The sequence below is a fragment of the Mus pahari genome, chromosome 16, assembly GCF_900095145.1.
Source record: "Mus pahari chromosome 16, PAHARI_EIJ_v1.1, whole genome shotgun sequence".
Classification (NCBI taxonomy): Eukaryota; Metazoa; Chordata; class Mammalia; order Rodentia; family Muridae; genus Mus; species Mus pahari.
Window position 1 is genome coordinate 54238280 of NC_034605.1, and position 18823 is coordinate 54257102.

At 46.9% G+C, this 18823-nt stretch overlaps 1 protein-coding gene across 1 annotated transcript in view; it reads right to left on the reverse strand.

Annotated features, from left to right (window-relative positions):
- Nucleotides 1-3813: 3813 nt before the first annotated feature.
- Nucleotides 3814-18823, reverse strand: part of Shc3 (SHC adaptor protein 3) — a 137129-nt gene continuing 122119 nt past the window's right edge. Inside the window, exons 11-12 of the mRNA XM_021215436.2 lie at nt 16017-16312; nt 3814-4940 (exon numbers count right to left, since the gene is read on the reverse strand). Of these exons, the coding sequence (XP_021071095.1) occupies nt 4812-4940; nt 16017-16312 (425 nt within the window). The 3' untranslated portion in view covers nt 3814-4811. The remainder of the gene's footprint in view (nt 4941-16016; nt 16313-18823) is intronic.

Below are 18823 nucleotides of genomic sequence, written 5' to 3' on the forward strand. Positions count from 1 at the left end.
TCGCGCTCCACAATGCAACCATTCCACAGAAGCCACTTCCTTCTTGACTTCTGGGATCATTTCCAAAGTAAGCTATATGGACCGAAATCCCCCCTCCACCCCCNCCCCCAGCCCCCTTCAGTAGAATACCAGTTAAGTCACCAGCCACAAGTCCTGTCTCTCTCAGGCAAATGGCTCAGTCCTTCCTGTACTTCAAAATGTGAAATATGAGGAAAAATAGATTGCCTGTTGCTTTCATGTGAGCTACATGTCTGAGCCTCAAAAGACCTTAGTAAGTCCTGCATTCTTTCCTAGATCTAGCCATTGGCCACTGCCACCCAATTTCTTCAGCTGAAATACAAGGGCCCCTTCAGCTGAAACATCTTGGAAGCACCTGTCCATTATCCCAGACAAGGGCAAAAATTTCTAGGTTTGTAATATGTTCCAGGAGTGGGGTTTATTATCTACGTTGTCTTTCTTGAAAACACACACACACACACTTCAAAATTTCCATAAGAACTAACATCACACATATGTTTCTGGGCACATGGTCTCATCTGCAACCTTTATACTACCCTCCTCCTATTTAAAATCTGGCTGTCACCATCCACAGAAGCTGTTTATAGATGGCATGCCACTTTGGGCCCATGGAGGAGAAGAGAGAGATGTTTTGTCAGTGAAGAGTCCCAGGAAGTCACTTCACATACTCATTTATCTATCCACATCACTCTTTGAAGGAAGCACAAGTCACGACGTCAGAGAACCTATTGTTCAGGGTGTACCCGGATGAGCTTCATGGGGGTGGCCTCTGTTGCACCACTGTCTTGGGGACTGAGTTGGGTTTCAACTCAACTCACTTCAACAAGAAGAGAATGTGGTACTGGATCTAACGTGGAATGGAGGTGTCCACTCTATAGCCACTCCTATAAGGAGGCTCCCAGGTGTCTAATGTCACCATGGGGGAGATCTTCCATTTGAAAACGGACACCAGTGGATATACGGCAACTGTGACCTGAATCACATGGACTTTGGGGAATTCATTCTCCCTTGTCCTTCCAACCTAAGCATTCCCCTCTATTCATGGTTTCTGAGGGCCTTTATGTACAACTGCCTCTGTTGCTAGGAGAACCTCACGGTTGCTACATGTGTCCTACTTGGCATCGGCCCATCTATCCACCATCTGAGATGGCCTGTCACAGAAAGCTATTTATCAAGGCTAAGCAGGCACCCCGCTCTTCATCCTTAAAATACAAAAGGGACACCATGGTACTGACACACGTATAGGTCAAAGAGTGCGTCATTTGACTGGGTTGTTAGCGAATTGCCCACCTTATGGTGGAGGGAGATTCGAGAATCAGAGCCAACCTAGACCATGATGAACAACCCCATGGGAGGTCAGTCAGCCCCACGCGTGTGCAGAGGTCCCAGGGGAGCAAGGGATGGAAGGATTCGGCAGGGGATTGGGAGCCACTGTGCAAGAGCAGACAGGGGCTGTTTTTTAAGGCTGCTGAACCCCACCACGCACCACTAAAATAGATGCAGAGTTTCTGGACGGAGTGGTGGGATGCCTGTAAGAAGGAGCACAGGATCCAGGCACACGGCAGACCCTCATGCCTGGCGTAGACTCAGCCACTGTGCCCTGGGAGCTGAAACCCCTGAATGCACAGCAGAGTGCTGTCCTGCACAGTATGGAGTTGCTCCTTCATAGCCTGAATCCCTGCCCTACCCAGGCAGATATGGTCTGGGAACCTAAGGAAGAGGAGCTTGGGCTCAGGGAGGAGGATCTTTGGGGTTTTGCCTCTAAACCCTGGCCTCCAAACACAGGCAGGCCACACCTGTGCACAGAAAATGCTGAGTGACTAGAATGGCTCTTCTGTTAGCTGACGATGTGACCTAAAGCGAGCCTCAGTTTCCCCGGGTGTATGTGAGGTCTGAGGGAGTTGTCCCAGCACATACACGGTGTTTGTAGAAAGACACGACAAACCCCTGTGAACTCTCTGACATGCTTTAAAAGGAACGCAGGCCAGAACACGGCTGTCAAGTACAGCCGCTGAAGTCTGCCCTGTGTCTAAAAGATTTCCCTAAGTACAACTCCTGCCCTTTAATCTGGAACAATAACTACATTTTTTGAATTAAGAGAAATATTAATTCCTATAAATCCTGTTACCCTCAAACTCAACACTGACGTCAGAGAATTCATTTCTAAATACTCCTTTTTAAAAAAAATTTCTTTTAAACTTCCCTGGAGAGGGAAATGAAGTCAGGCAAATGCTGAGGTGCTCATGGTCTGTGACACTTTGCTAGTGACTTGAAAAGAAGCAATTCTAGCAGTGCACAAATGGGGAATTCAAGATTGGATAATTTCATATGTTTTTCTATCTACATTACAGTCACACACAGGAGCAGCAGGACCTGTATATGTGTGCACAGGGCACAGCCTCTTGGGGGACAGAGGACAGGGTGACTCTTGGGGTACCTCAACACTGACGTATGTGGTCACAAGGCAAGAGCCTGAACTAGGAGCAAGCAGCATATCTATTCATCTCTGTGGCTTCATCCATGTAGCATCTGTCCCCGACGGACACCACTCAGGAAACGGCAGGATCCCGAGAGTTGATGCTAGAAGACTGACATGCTGCTAGCTTCGATCCACTGGGCACTCAAAGGGTTAAAAACTACCAAGAGATCTTCTACTGAGCCCCCAGGATCTTCCCTTCCCAGCCTCTCCTGTTAGCACCCAATTGACTACAGGGCAGCAAAAGCGGGGTTCACACAATCAGAGCCATGCCGAACCCCGATTGGCCCAACATTTAGTCTCCTCTTAATTATACTCTTTAAAAATATTATTTATGTATGTGTATATGTATGGGAGTTTTGCTTGCAAGTGTGTAAGTGCATGATGTGCCTACTTGGTGTCCACGGAGACCAGAAGAGGGCAGATTCCTGGGACTTGAGTTACAGACAGCTGTGAACTGCCCATGTAGGCTCAGAAAATTGAACTTGAGTACTTTGGAAAAGCAGCCAGTGCTCTTAACCACTGAGCCCCCCTCTATCTCTGTCCCCCCTCTCTTTATCTCTCTCCACCCACCCACCCACAATACACACCCACAAACACACACAGAGAGAGAGACTTAATTCCTTCCTCTTAAAAACATCCAGTTTTTCATTCGCACAACCCTAAAACGTATAGAGTCCTGCTACACTAGTCATGGGTGCTACCACACGGAGTCTCACAGGGACCAACACCCAGGTTGCTGACCTATGAGGAAGTACCAACCACCAAATGCACCGGCTGCTCGTGGTTGTTAAGTCACAGGGCAATTACTGCCCACATGTTTTTTTAGGAGTCATAGACGTAGCCAGCTATGAAACCCAGAGTATGACCCACCATGAGACAATAGCTTCTGAGACTGCAGAGAGAGAAGACAGAGGGCCACGAGCGTGGTTCCTTTTCATGGGGCTACTGAGAAAACACAGAGGGGTGACAAGAAGGCTCATCACCCCTAACTCCAGCTGCTCCCAAAGACTGGAGCGTGGAGTTGAGTGCACACGGGCCTGGGAAGAACAGCCAATGTGTGTGTGTGTATGTGTGTGTGTGTGCGCGCGCGTGCACACACATGTGCACGTGCTCGCATCTCCAAAGCTCAATTCTGGGCAGAAGCTGGCATGGGCCTTGTGAGGCTCTTACACATTTTTTTTTTTTTTTTTTTTTTTTTTGAGCTGGTACTGTTATCCTAACCTTGGATACATTTTGCTCTCCATGTACAAAGTAACACCCCCCCTGTCTCGAACCAAAAAAAAAAAAAAAAAATTTTTTTTTTAAAGGGTTTTTTTTTTTTTTTTTTTTTTGTTCTACTGACTACGAGAGGTAGGTGGGAGGCCACTTCACTGGCACCTTCCATACAAAGCCTGTGATGGTCACATTGGCTTGAAGGACCTACAGACCAGGAATATGCACAATTCTACTTCCTCAGACATTCACATCATCAGCAGGCTGACAAGGAAGCATTTGCCAATCAGACATGTTAAGTCTTATTCTGTACCTCTCTCTCTCTCTCTCTCTCTCTCTCTCTCTNCACACACACACACACACACACACACACACACGCTTGAAGTTAAAGGTTCCCCATGCTGAAACATGACCCAAACAAGCCAGAGTACCATCTACTTTGGAGTGGGGGATTCAGTGGGTCATCCTGTGGCAGAAAACCCACTCACACAATGTCAATTCAGGGCATTCCCTGGCAGCACCCAGCAAGCCAGGGCTGGGGGAGGTACCACCACCCCGGAGGAGACACTGCCAACCATGAGCCGAGCTGCAGACTGGAACCAGCACTCACACAAAGCTCTATCAGCAGGGGCAGATGTTTGGGCAGCATGCTGCCATATTCTCTCACAATTCTGTTTGTCCAGGAGCTGCCAGCTCACCTGCATTCGCCTTGAATTGTGCTTATTACCTAAGAACAACTTCCTAGCAAAATTTCCCAGTAGAACAGGTTAGTTAATATTTTTCCCGGAACAACTACAGCCGAACCTGCCTCTCCCTAAAAACACACAGCATAGAGCACTAGTCTCTCACATCTCTCTTAGTCTTAAAAAATATAAATATCGGGGCCATTTGTACAGGATGTGTGGGTATGTACACTTCTAATAAGCATGTCTGAATCGTGTGAACACATTTATGAAATTTGAACTTGAAGGAAACCTCCCTGGGGGGCTTTTAAAGGTAATGGGCCCACAGACAGTTGCCCCCGTTTCCATAGGCTGAGAGCGGCAGAGCCCAGGTCCTCCTGACCTGGCGTAAGGTATGGGGGCTGGGGCGCAGGGCAAGCTCAGGGTTTCCTCTCCACTGGTTGCTGGAGACAAAGCTCACTCCCGGCAGAGACAATGGGCAGGCTGCTCTCGAGGTGGTAATTGATGAGGTGGCTGATGCTGTCAAAGACCCTGTCCTTCGTCCGAATCTGTGAGGACAAAAGGAAAGAGAGGTTAAGCGGGTGTCGTGGGGCAGAAACGAAAGACCTCGCTGCAGTAGAGCTATCTAGAACCTCTGACTTGATCCAGAAAGGCAAGGGAGGACGAGGTTTCCTGGACCTGAGGGAGGGCTCACCATGCTTCAGAGGTGATCTCGGTGCAGACCCTGGTCACTGACAGTAGCTGGTCAGTTCAGTCAGCATCACCTACCCGTCCCTCCGAGGCAATCTTTGACGTTTCAGTCCCACTGCCCTGTGGGCGCTGCCTACCTCAGTCCTTCTCTCTGTGGCCACACTGGGACAACAGAAAGGAAGTCCCAGCTAATGAAGACAAGGAAAATGCAATAAAACACAGGTCTGGAAGGAAAATAAAATGGCCTTTGTCTACGGACTCCTGCATAACCATGATAAAGAAGCCAACAATGAAAATTACTCTCGATCTAATACACAATGAAAATAACTTTCCAACATCTGAAGCTAATATGCAAAAGCCTATCACAGGCCAGTGAGATGCCTCAGTGGGTAAGGGGGACTGAAGCCCATGTGAGGACGGGAGTAGAAAACCAACTTCTCAAAGCTGTCCTCTGACCTGCACACGTGCATTATTGCATGCATGCGCTCTTACACACGCACGCGCGCGCGCACGTGCGCGCACACACACACACACACACACCCCTAATAACAGTAAGTAAATAAAAATGTTAAGTTAATCACTTTCTTATACACTAGCATTGGCCACATAAAATTTGAAACAGAATGCCAACCAATTATTGTAACATTAAAAAAAATAGAATACTTAAGAATTAAATGAAATATTTAGGTATAAGATTAGCAAAGTATAAACAATGTATGAAACTGACTTGTTGCTATTAATAATTTTTTTCTAAAGTTTATTAAGAGAAGAAAAAGATTCAGAGTTAGTCACCAAAGCACTGAAAGAGAACAGGGTTGGTTCCATGCTACAGTGCTGGACCCAGAAAGTAGAGAAATATGGAAAACTTGACTGCAGGCATCAAGACACTGAGGTGTTAGTGGAAGGACAGACAGGTGCACCTGGACCAGAGTAACGAGCCAGAAATAGACCATCAGATAATGCTTACTAACGTTTAATGAGAGATAAAGTCATGGACTGAAGAAAACCGTGCTTTTAACAGATAACCCTGGAATAATTGGGCATCTGTGTGGGGAAAAAAATAAAGACCTTATATCCCTTCAAACATTGACTCAAGTGTATTAAACGGAGACCAGAAAATCATGAAACTCTTAGAAGATAATTTAGGAGGAAATGTAGGCAACTATGGTGTTAGATGAAAGAAATGATCGCAGATTTGCAGAGCGGAAGCTGACAGGAGAGTGCCCTTCAGACGGGCTCTATTAGGAGACTGGCTCAAGGCCTCCATGACGAGGCCTCAGAAAGGCAGAGAACTGGGAGAAATAAGACATTGTACCAACCTTCAATTCTGTTCAACAGAAGGAGCTTCTGACTCAGAGACCTTCCGAGGAGGTGGGAGCAAAGTTCAAGTCAAGAAGGTACTGATAAAGACTAGCATTTGAAGTTGGGAGACACACACACACACACACACACGCACACACACACACACACACACACACACACACACACACGGATAGAGGGAGGGAGAGAGGGAGGGCACCATATGGGAAGTACAGTGGTCTCTTGCTGTCTACCAACAATTGGTTCCAAGACCCACCACTACGGATATCCAAATCCAGAGAAATTCAAACCCCTTATTTGTAAAATGATTCACCATTTGCACAATATACATACATCCCACCATAGATTCCAAACAACCTCCAGATCTCTTGTTAGATTACAGGCCAGAGGCTGCCCCCTCCCCCCCCCCTGCTGTTCTCCACCCCTCCACTAGCCCATTCTCTCCCACCACCACTCTACCCCTAACCCACCCCCTCCTACCACCACCTCACCCCTCCCCTCCCCACCCCTCTACTACCGCCCCTGGCAGCTCTCTTTCTGGGACAGAAAGTGACAAACGGTGACCTGTGACCTCACGGCTCTTGTAGGGACCTCATTTCTCTCCCTTCCACTGCAGCTGTGAGCAAGAACAACTCCCTGGTCTCTGGACCAAGGGCCACCTTGAACTACATCTTCCTTTCTCTCTAGTGCCTTCTGGTGCCTGCCATGCAGACCACACCAGGGTAGGTTGTGGTCTGGAGAGCTTGGCTTTGTGCCCCACACTGAAATCCTGTAAGGGTCAGAAGCCCCAGTTGTCCTTAGGGACTAAGGGACCCTTCTCTCAGGACTCCTTCATGTTATATGGCCTTAAGGGCTTTGAAGGTTCTCTCTTCATGACCCCTATCCTTCTGCCTCTGAACCAATGTGTGCTCCCTGTCCCTGTCCCTCTCCCTCTCCCTCTCAGCACTCTGTTCTCTCTAACATTTACAGTGCTGTGGACATAGCTATTCCCCTGCTCAGTCTGAAGGACAAGGGCAAGAAGACCCTTAGTACATTCTTAGTACAGATGTTTTTTTCTAAGTCCCAACTGACCATAAAGGATCCTGACACAGGCAGTTCCACCTTGAAAAACTATTATCTCAGGAGCTCTGTGGCTGGGGAAAAGACCAGCTTCTTATGCCAAGAAAATAACTTGGCAGCTCTTGCTGTCTCCCACAAAACCCTACTTCAGACCTCACCCCACCTCTGGGAGCCCAGAAGATCTTAGAAGGCGTGCTGTCTCTTCAAGGCCTCTGGAGTCGGGGGCTATCTGACCCGCGGCAGAAGGAACCTTAAGTTCTGTGAACAGAGGGAAGCAGACGCGGCTACCCACGGGGTCTCCAAATCTGTGTCAATGATCCCAGCATCTGACTCATGCACAGAGGAAGGCCCACGGGGAACACCACCATCCCTGCACCTCTGTGAGATCCCACAAGGTCAGAGTCAAGCTGGAGAAGAGGAAGATGGCCTCTTCCTGCAGGCGAGCTCTCCTGGAGAACAACGTCAAGGCAGGATGCCCGCCTGTCTAAAATGGCTCCCAGGTGAGGCACCGCTCCGGCATCCGCGAGGTAGAAATTGTGCGTTTATCGCCCCCTTGCGGTCACAAGCATGCAATGTTAGGGACCTTGACAGTTTCCAGGGGGAGGGTTCCTTAGGCATGGTTTGTAGAGCCTGGGAAGATTTTGGGTCCTGGACAACAGCTCCGTCACTCTATATGGATGCTAGCCCAGGAAGAAGCTGAGAGGGGCAAACCCATAGCACTCCAGGAGCGCCACAGATTTCCCCCAAAGAGGACTACCACACGGTCCTTCCCACCCAGGACCTTCCCTGACAAGGGAGTCCTACCAATCCAGAGCCGACGGTGACTTGACACAATCACAGAGAGTGGCACTTTCTACCTTCCTGGGCAGTGATCTAAACATAGGTCCTAGTGATAGCCATAGCCCAGAAAGCCATTGTGCCAGGCAGAGAGACCGGTCCCAGCCGCCCACAGCAAGGATGACACAGTCTAGTCAGAACTGGGCCTCCATAGGTGTACCCAGGCAGGGACTTGCCTAACTTCAATGTTGGCCAAGCACCTGACAGTGCCTGGGAAGCCCAGAAATTGGGAAGAAAATGCCTAACACTGCTGGCAGGGGAGCTAATCCTGCCAGGACACATGATAGTGGACAGAGGGATCCAGGCAAGCATGTGCCTTACTTTGTGGCTTGGTGGCATGTCCCAGTGATTGATAGACTTGAGTGCAGAGGCCACTCCTAACCTGGGCTTCCTAGCAGTGGAAGTGCACAGACTTCCTCAGTGTGATGGACACTGTCTCAGAGGTTCTCCACCCAGAACCTCAGGGCCTTCTCTGGTCTGCATGGAGACCTCTGCTGCCCTACTTCAGTCCTGTCTCCCCTTCCTTCTAGATCTAGGGTCCCATCCACTGCTAGTTCCTAGGGGTGGTTGGGTTGTAGACACAGAACACACAGCTCCAGTGCCCCACACAATCCTCTTTGTTTGTCTACACCTTCAGAGGAGAAGTGAGTATCAGGCAATGAAACAAGTGGTCTGCATAGAACAGCAGTGACCCCAGGTAAGGCACTTCTGGGAGGCACTGAGATATCTGTCTCTTCCCCCTTCTGGAGTCAGAGGCTCTACTCCAGGAGGTTGTTCTCCCTCCCTCCCTCCCTCCCTCCCTCCCTCCCTCCTTCGTCCCTCCCTCCCTCCTTCCCTCTCTCCCTCCCTCCCCTATCTCCTTCCCCTCCTCCTCTCTCTCTCCCCCTAACCCTTCTCTCCTTCTCTCTCCCTTATTCCCCTTCTCTCCCTCCCCCTTTCTCTGCCCTTTGCCCTCTTCCCCCTCCCTCTCTCCCCTTCTCTCCCTTCTTCCCTCTCCCCACCTTTCCCCTCTCTTCCTCTCTCCTCCTTTTTTCTCCCTCTCCCCCTCTTTCCCTGGCTCCCCCTCTCTCTCCTCTCTCTCCCTGTTTTTCCTTGATGTTCAGATAGATACGAGAGAGAGAGAGAGAGAGAGAGAGAGAGAGAGAGAGAGAGAGAGAGAGCATCCTCATGGAACCTAATACAGCATCCTATTTCTAGACACCACCAGGAGCATAGCCTAAAACACCACAGCACGAAGGGAACAAACCAATTCCAACTCAGAAGACAAGTCAGAGAACAGGAGGAAATCCAATTCACATAAAACAAAAACAAAAGACTTACTACATCCACTAAGACAAATGTATGAAAAAAAAATTATTCAAGGGGTGACAAACTCTTTTAGAAATTAAATATGCAATTTTGCAAAGTATATGAACATATGAACATATGCTTATATGCGAGAGAGAGAGAGAGAGAGAGAGAAAGTTGATAAGGCTGTCAAGAAACCTCCAAAGCAGCAGAAACTTGAGGGAAAATAAGTTGTTACTCCTGCAGCTTTCCAGTAAGTTTCTTTTTAGTGTTCTTAATGGTGGAGACATACACTAATGGTATTTATAAGCAAAAAACGACAAGGGGTCAAACAAGAATATATCACAAAATTATTTTAAATACTCCTCCCCTCCCTTAATTCCTTCCTACCCTTCTTCCTTCCTGGGAAACCAGTACAAAATAAAGGTAAGAGAGGTGCCATGTTATAGGGGCAGCCCAACTGGGGTGCCGGCAGGAGGAGAGCATGCACAGGAGGCATAGCTCATGGGTTGGAGAACAAGAGGAGACACAGAAAGACCTCGTGACTGCGGAAGTGATGCCATTGTTTACAGTTAGTAAGTAAAAGCTCCGAAAGCCAACAGCTGAAGGCTCCGTGAGTCAAGCCCACAGAGGACCTGGACACTTGACTGTTGGTGGTTTCTCCCACCTCACCGGCCATGCTGGGCCAGAAGGAGGAATCAGCTTCGAATGACTTGGGAGGATAGTTTTAGACATACGCGGGCTGACAATGATTTGGGCACCGAAAGATCCACCTCCGAGGCCTCTCCCTCGGAGGGAGGCCTTTAGAGTACTTTCTTCAGCTCCCCACCCACCACAGAGGCTCCTGGAGGGGTGGCTTCCCCTCTGGCTTCCCAGTGACCTCAGTGCACAGTGGGAGAGCCCAGAGGCTGCTAGACGCCAGAATAAATTTAGACTCAAACCGGTTTCTCTTCTCTCTCTCTCTCTCTCTCTCTCTCTCTCTCTCTCTCTCTCTCTCTCATCTAACTTGCCAAGCTTCCCCCTTTATAGTCAGGGACCAGCCAATTACCATGAAAATCAGAAGAATAAATATTGAAGAGAACGTGTTCAGCGTCTATTTCAGTGTCCTCGCAGCAAGAAGGCAACTTTGCATTTTTAATTAAGTCTTTCATTTCCATCTCTTTTGCAGCTAAAGCTATCCTCTGTAGGATCAATTAAACCGGATAATCAGATCCACCTAAAAGCTCCTCCATCCTCCCCACCCCCAGAGAATAGTAACCAGTGGGTAGGAGCTAAGGAGCATCCTTGATGGCCCTGCAAATTTCACTCCAGAGTGACAACTAAGTGATGGCAGGGATCACAATTCCACTTCCCCGGTTGGTTCCTGTACACCCTGTACAGCTTTGCTTGGGAAAATATAATACACTATTGTTAGTAGGGTATGCGGGTTGGTTTTAATTGCTAATCTGATACGTCAGTCACCTGGGATGAGAGTTTGAATAAGGTATTATCTAGATCAGGTTAGCCTGTGGGCATGTCCATGGGTGATTATCTTGATTATGATAATTGATGTAGGCAGACCCACCCACTGTGGGCAGCACTATTCCCTAGGCAGGGAATTCTGGATTGTGTAATAGTAGATAAAGAAAGCTGGGCACAAGGATGCATGCATTAATTCACTATTCTCTGCTCTTGCCTGTAGATGTCGAAGACACAGAGCATGTCTTTTAAGATAATTCTTTGGTGTATAAAGACTTCTCGAAAACATTTAATCATCTTTGTTCTACGCAACGGCATGCTCAGCTAGACTTTTTTTTTTTTCTCAACACTCCATGTTTTAAATACCAGTCTTCAAGCGAAATATTTATACCCTCACAGAATTCTTGAAGAGCTTCTCCTGCTGTTTTCTTTTTGATAACCACAACTGAATTGCTGCAAGGCCTGGGGGGGCAGAGGGGTGTGTGTGGAAGCACGGGGGTGGGGGGGGNGGGGGAAACTCTGGGATGCTTCTATTTAGGTAAGCTTGTTTGTGGTTTTATACCTGTAAAAATTCACTATAGTTCAACATTAGCAGCATCACAGATGCACACTCACACAGCTGTAGTGGGCATGGGATCCGATTAGTACTATAGAAACCAGAGAAAAGAGATATTTACATACAGATTAGTACTATAGAAACCAGAGAAAAGAGATATTTACCTGGTTTCCACCCAGAGAGCTGGGGATGGGTGTACTTCATAACCTGGTAATCTTTGCTATCTGTGGGGCCAAGCCCCACCCTAATCCCCTAAAAGATCGTCTTTATTTATCCCAAACTCACCCCTCAATATCTTGAGCATTGCTTCTCACCTAGAGAACCCATCCTTAGGGGAGATTCACTTGTTCTTTATTACATCAGCCCAGGTGACTTCTGCGTTATCTTAGGGCCAGGCCAATCCTGATTCCACAGGCATTTTGGAATCAACAGAACCCATCTTTCTGGCAGAGGCTGTATGTACTTTGTGAAGAGTTTCAATGTCACTGTACATACAGGACTTGGTTAACTGCCATCAGGAAACTCTTTCTCTGAAGTTGTGCTATGCTTAAACGTGGCTGAAATAAACTGTCCCGGATCATGCTCTAGAACGTCTGAACCAGCTAACTAAGTCAGGCTGAACTGACTTTCCTTCTGGCCTCTCTCAGATGGCTACTCTGCCAGCCCTGATGTTTGCAGAGATTCCCTTCCTGCTCCCTGAATTCCTTGGACTCTCAGTTCATAATCTATAAAAGCCATGTGGATCAAGCATCCACTCAGTGCCTGTTGAATACCTACTTCAGTGCCTATGAAGGTACAAGATGCATACAGAACACCAAATAGACTGAACAGAAAATAAATTCATCGTGACACATAATAATCAAAACACTAAACAAATAGAACAAAGAAAGAATATTTAAAGCTGCAAGGAGGGAAAAAAAAAACAAGTAATATATAAAGGCAGACCTATTGAAATAGCACCTGACTTTTCAATGAGAGTCTAAAGCTAGAATGGCCTAGATAGATGTACTGCAGATTCTAAGAAAGCACAGGTGCCAGACCAAACTACTATACCCAGCAAAACTTTCCATCATAATAGATGGAGAAAAAAAAATATTCCGTGCTAAATCAAATTTAAGTAGTATCTCTCTGCAAATCGAGCTCTATAGAAAAACTTCAACTACACTCAAGAAAACACAAAGAACAAATAACCTCAGGCCAGCTAATTAAAAGGGGGTGGGACCCACACCACCACAACAAAATAGCAGGAATCAGTAAACACTGCTCAATGATAACTCCCAATATCAACGGTCTCGCTATCCCAATAAAAAGACAGAGTAACATATTAGTTATGGAAACAGGACCCATCCTTCGGGTGCACACCCTAACATCAAGGATAGACATCACCTCAGAGAAAAGGGTTACAAAAAGATCTTTCAAGTAAACAGTCTGAAGAAACAAGCCGGTGTAACCATTTTTATCTGACAAAATCCATTTCAAACCAAAACTAATCTAAAGAGACAGGGAGACTATATACTCATCAGAGAAAAATCCACCAAGAAAATACGTAATTCTAAACATTTGTGCACCAAATGCGAGGGTACCCAAGTTCATAAAAGAAACTACTACAGCACTTTAACTACTACAGTTAAAATCACATGTTACTGAACCTCAGAGGATGACTGTGGGAAACTTCAATACCCACCCCTTGCCCATAGGCAGGTCATCCAGACTAAAACTAAACAGAGAAACTCTGGAGCTAAATGATGTCATAAGTAAAATGGATCTAACATATTTAATTTCCAGAGCATTTCACCCAAAGACAGAGAATACGCCTCCTTCTCATTACCTCATGGAACTTTCTCCAAAACTCACCACATACTCTGACACAAAGCAAGTCTCAGCAGATTCAAGAATACTGACCCCTACCCTCCTCTGTGGCCCAAACACGCAGTCCGGCCAAACACTCTGGTTCCCTTCCTGCCCATCCATCACTGGTCTAATCCTGCTAAGTAATTCTAACCTTCCTCCTTTTGTTTTCACTGGACGAGAGGTTTTAAAGTAACAATCCTGGCATTTGCTCAATGGCTAAGTTGATTAAATTGCACTTACTGAACTTAGCAATTATTGGACTCTGCCCAGGGTGAAGTCAAATACTCTTATTGATTGGCAGGTAGACAAGCCAGACAAACCCACAGAATTACTTGGACAGAATTGTATCATCAACTCGGCGTCTGAAGGCTGTGTGTCTCAGTGACCTGCAAAACGCGGGGCTAATTGATGGGGACAGTTGCCTGCTGCCCAGCATTCTTTATAGCCTCTAGGAAAGCCTAGAGATTCCACTTTGGGAAACATTTGGGATACATATTGAAAACCCAGCAGACTTTTAACTTCTGTGGTCACTGAATACTTTAGGAAGGAAGGGTGTGGTAGTCATTGATAGGGTGCGCATGTGTGTTTGTGTGCAAGTGCCTTTGGGGACAGAAGAGCATGTCAAGTCCCCTGAAGCTAGAATTACAGGTAGTTATCTGTAACTGATAACATCTTGATATGGGTACTAGGAACTGAACTCGTGACCTTTGCAAGAGCAACAAACACTCTTAACCACTGAGCCATCTCTCCAGTCCTCAGAAGTGCAAAAGTGCCATTTTTATAAATCTCTGTTTCACAGCTATCTTTGTAGTTTTGTACTTTGGGTTTCAGTTCCAAATGGAGGTCATTTTCCATAGGATATAAAACATGGATAACTTTTTAAGTGTCCATATGGTAAGGTCAAAGTTCCCTTGTCTCTTTATAGTCTCTCTGTCTCTCTCTGTCTCTCTGTTTCTGTCTCTCTCTCTCTCTCTGAATGTGGGGGTGGGATGGACAAGGGGAGAGAGAGAGAGAGAGAGAGAGAGAGAGAGAGAGAGAGCGCTAGAGGACCACCTTGAGTGATGGCCTTCATCTTCTGCCTTGTCTGAGACTCTTGTAGAGGTTTCTCATTGTTCACAGTTATATACGTCAAACTAGCTTCAGGGGAGTATCTGCCCTCTGCCTCTGTTCTGGATAGCTAAATGTTAACTTGACACGAGCTAATGCTATCTGACAGGAGGGAACCTCAATTAAGAAAAGACCTCCATAACAACAGGCTGTAGGCAAACCTGTTAGGTAATTTTCTTAATTAGTGATTGATAGGGGAAGGCCCAGTCCATTGTGGGTAGGGCTGTCCTTGGACTGGTGGTCCTGGGTTCTATAAGAAGGAAGCCAATAAGCAGCACCCCTCCATGGCCTCTGCATCAGCTCCTGCTTCCAGGTTCCTGCCCTGTTTGAGTTCCTGTCCCTATTTCCTTTGGTGATGAACAGCGATATGGAAGACCAAGTCTAATAAACCCTTCCCTCCCCAAGCAGCTTTTGGTCATGGTGTTTCATCAGAGTAATAGAAACCCTGACTAAGATGTTCTCCCATCTCACTGTGAGGGCGTTAGGAGTAGACACTACCATGCCTGGCTTTTATGTGGATCCTAGAGATTCAAACTCTGATCTTCATGTTTGTAATGGAGTAAGGGCTTGAATGAAAAAAAAAAATGTCCTGCATGGGCTCATGTATTTGAATATTCGGTGATGCTCTTTGGGGAACCATTGGACAGTGCATCGTTTCCGAGGAAGCCCATCGCAGGGGGTGGGCTGTTGAGGGTGTATAGCCTCATATCACTTCCAGTTCACTCCTGGTCCTGATATGCAGACAAAGTGTGACCAGCAAAGCTTCACATTCCTACCACCACGGCATCCCCATCATTGTTCTCTCTCTCTCTCTCTCTCTCTCTCTCTCTCTCTCTCTCTCTCTCTCTCTCTCTCTCTCTCTCTCTCTCTTTCTCTCAAACTGTGAACCAAAACAAAACACACCTCCCTCCAGTTGATTTTGATTTTAGTGCCTTATCACAGCAACAGAAAAGTAGCTAACATCCTCGGCGAGCTCTTTACCCACTGAGCCATCGCCACCGCTCCACTATCCATTATCTTTCAACAAAAGGTTTCTCTTTAAACTTTTGATTATGTGCTCATGAGCAGGGGTGCCTGTGGAGAACACTGAATTCCCTGAAGTGGGTGTTAGAGGAGGTTGTAAGTCACCAAATGCGGCTGCTGGGAACCAAACCCAGGTCCCCCGTATCAGCAATAAGTAAGTACTCTAAAGTGATGAGCCATTGCTCCAGGCTAGATTTCTTTATCTTAAAAGACCCGAAGACCAAAGCTTTTATCCTGTACTATGATAACTCTCCAAGCTTCGTAACTCACACAGGGCATTGGTCAGGTCGCGAACACCTGTCACGTAAGTCTCCCGTCCCAGACAGGTACCGTAAACATAGGAGGCAGTGTGGCTGTGGCCTCGTGCAAGGCCTGGTAAATAGAAATGGTTGAAGGTAGTTATGAGCCTAATGGAAGGTGCCTGCCCATGTCTCACCGTGCCTTCCGGGTCCACCAGCAGCAGGTGCTTGGCCTGCCCATTGCGCATGCCCGTGAGGACAAAAGAGCCGGGGTTGGTGGTACTCTCTCTGACTAGGAAGTCGCCATCTTCCCGTAGCAGGGCCTCTGCCTCCTTCCTGCTCATCTCTCCTTGGTACCAGGGCTCAGCGTTAAGCTCCTCCAGCATCCTGGCATCCGGGGCTCTGGGTGCGATGGGGCTGATGCACTCCACAGACGCGGCTTTGCTCAACACAGGGCCCAGGGGCTGGTTTCTCAGGGCATCTTCGAAAGGCTCTGTCAACAACATATGACAGCAACAGATCAATCCCCGGAAGAGGAAGCAGTAAAAATAGAGTGAGAGATGAGAATTAAGATGTAACTCTTGACAGAGCCTGGCAACAGAGATGGATCATCGGAACTAGCATTTAAATGCGCCGCCCAAATGCTGGCATGACTCTCTGGTGAGTCTACTTCCCAGACAGTTGGGGGTTGTGCCTGGTGCCAGGGACGTGAGCACACACTTTGTCTAGCTGGATAGATGAATTTCAATGTTGCACACCACCACCATCAAAGGGCAGGTACAACTTCGTCCCACATCACCTACCTTCTCTGAACCATTAGACAACCTCCTTGAGAAACCCTGTATACAAACTTGTCAGTTCCGAAGGAAAAGACACTTCATGGAACTTTGATTCCATGAAAACCCCTAACGCACCACAGATTTACTTGAAAGTCCCCGGTGCCTCTCGTATGGACATGCTCCAAGATAAGAATTCTACTTGGTCTCGACCTTCTCTGGTATCTGAGTACTGACATCACTCTCGGCTTAATCTACATTGCAACAGACTTCTTACGATATAGTATACCAGTGAGTGCTCAGATCCCAGTGACTAACAACCATACCAGTGGCAAAAGAAATCATTAAGCATGCCTAATTAAACTCCAGTGTGAAGTCTTCCGCAGGAAGGGACATTGGTATAAGCACTGAAAAGTGTGTGCAGTGCCGGGTAACCGCCCCGGATTTCGGATCATACCACCTTCATACTACAGTGCAAACACTACAGTGTTCTCTCTTGAATGGGGCTCCGCCCCAGAGTCCAGCATTGTTTCTGGGATACTCATTGGAACTCCATAACCACACAGTGAATATCATCGTAAAACAAGCCAGATCTGGTAGGTGTTAGGAAAGGGTGGAAAAAAAGAGAGGAGACTTCATCGGAGCAAAATTAGATCTTTTTCAGAATTGCTAAATCTTTTACAAGTGTAGGGAGGAAAAGCCATTGGCTGAAGGCTAAAACGATCATTTGTGCATGTGTGTGCACATCTGTGTGTGTGTGTGTGTGTATATGTGTATGTGTGTGTGTTTGTACATGTACATATATGTGTATGCATGTGCAGGCTAGATAACAGTATTAGATGTCTTTTTCAATCCCTCTCAGCCTCGTTCTTTGAGACAGGGTCTCTCACTGATACGGAACTCCACTGGGCTGGCCAGGCATCCTCTGGTCTCTGCCTTCTCAGGTCCGAGGTTACAGATGTGTACTGCTACACCTGGCATTTTCACTTGGGTTTTAGAGGCTCAAACTTAGGTCCCTGTACTTGGGCAACAAGCACATTAGCGACTGAAACTCCCTGCCCCCTTCCCCAGCTCCTGGGTTTTCCTTTTCATCCTACTTTTAAAAATCTGGTCATATGAAGTACTGGAAAATCTGCACTCTCGTGTTTCTGTGTCATCGCCATCTTGCTAGTCCAACATCAGCCATCGACACTACCATTGCCAACCTACATACTACCCAACACTGTCATGGTCACTGACATCACCAGCAGCATCACCAACACTTTCATCCCTAACACCACCAACATCAGCACCACAATAATCGCTAACATCACCAGTATCATCACTAAGAACACCAGCATTATCACCACCATTACAGATATCATCAACATCACCACCACCCTCATTCCTAACATCATCAGCACCACAGTACTCACTTACATCACCAGCAACATCACTGTCATCACTAATACCACCAACATTAGCACTGCCATTATTAATAGCATTGCCCACCTACTATTTAACAGTAGTTTTTCAGGATACACAGATTTCATTTCCCTACTTCTAAACAGACAATGATTTCTTAACATCTTTTCTACTTTCGGTCACCACTTCTCTTGTTTTGCAAACAAGAACAGAAATTAATGGATGAGAGTAAGATGTCTTTAGACTTACATTTCCTCAGACCTCAGCCCTCTCAGCTCGCTTCAGGCTCTCCGGCCAAGGCCACAGGCAAGTTGACTGAATGGAGCCATGAAAACAGTCTGCCCATACTCAAAGCCTCTAGGCTGAAGTGGCTAACTCGTTAGCTTCCTGAGAACTCAAGCAGAAGTCAGGCAGGGTGAAACATGTCTGTGATTTCCAGCACTAGAGAAGCTGAATCAAGGGAACTGCTTCACATTCAAGGCCAGCCTTAGCTATAGAGAGTACCAAACTAACTAGGGATGTGGAGCATAACCTACTCTCCAAGCAAAACAAAAACCTAAAAAAGAAAAGAAAAGAAACCCTGAAGAGTGAGTGGGCTAATCACCCCTCCATTCTGTAACTTGGTTAACAGCCCTATGGTTCTTGTACTGTCTTCTTCCTTCCTTCCTTCCTTCCTTCCTTCCTTCCTTCCTTCCTTCCTTCCTTCCTTCCTTCCTTCCTTCCCTCCCTCTCTCTTCCTCCCTCTCTGTCTTTCTCCTTCTCTACCCCCTTCAACTACCCTCCCCATGGCCTAAATAAATGCTATTTCTATTAAAAAAAAAAAA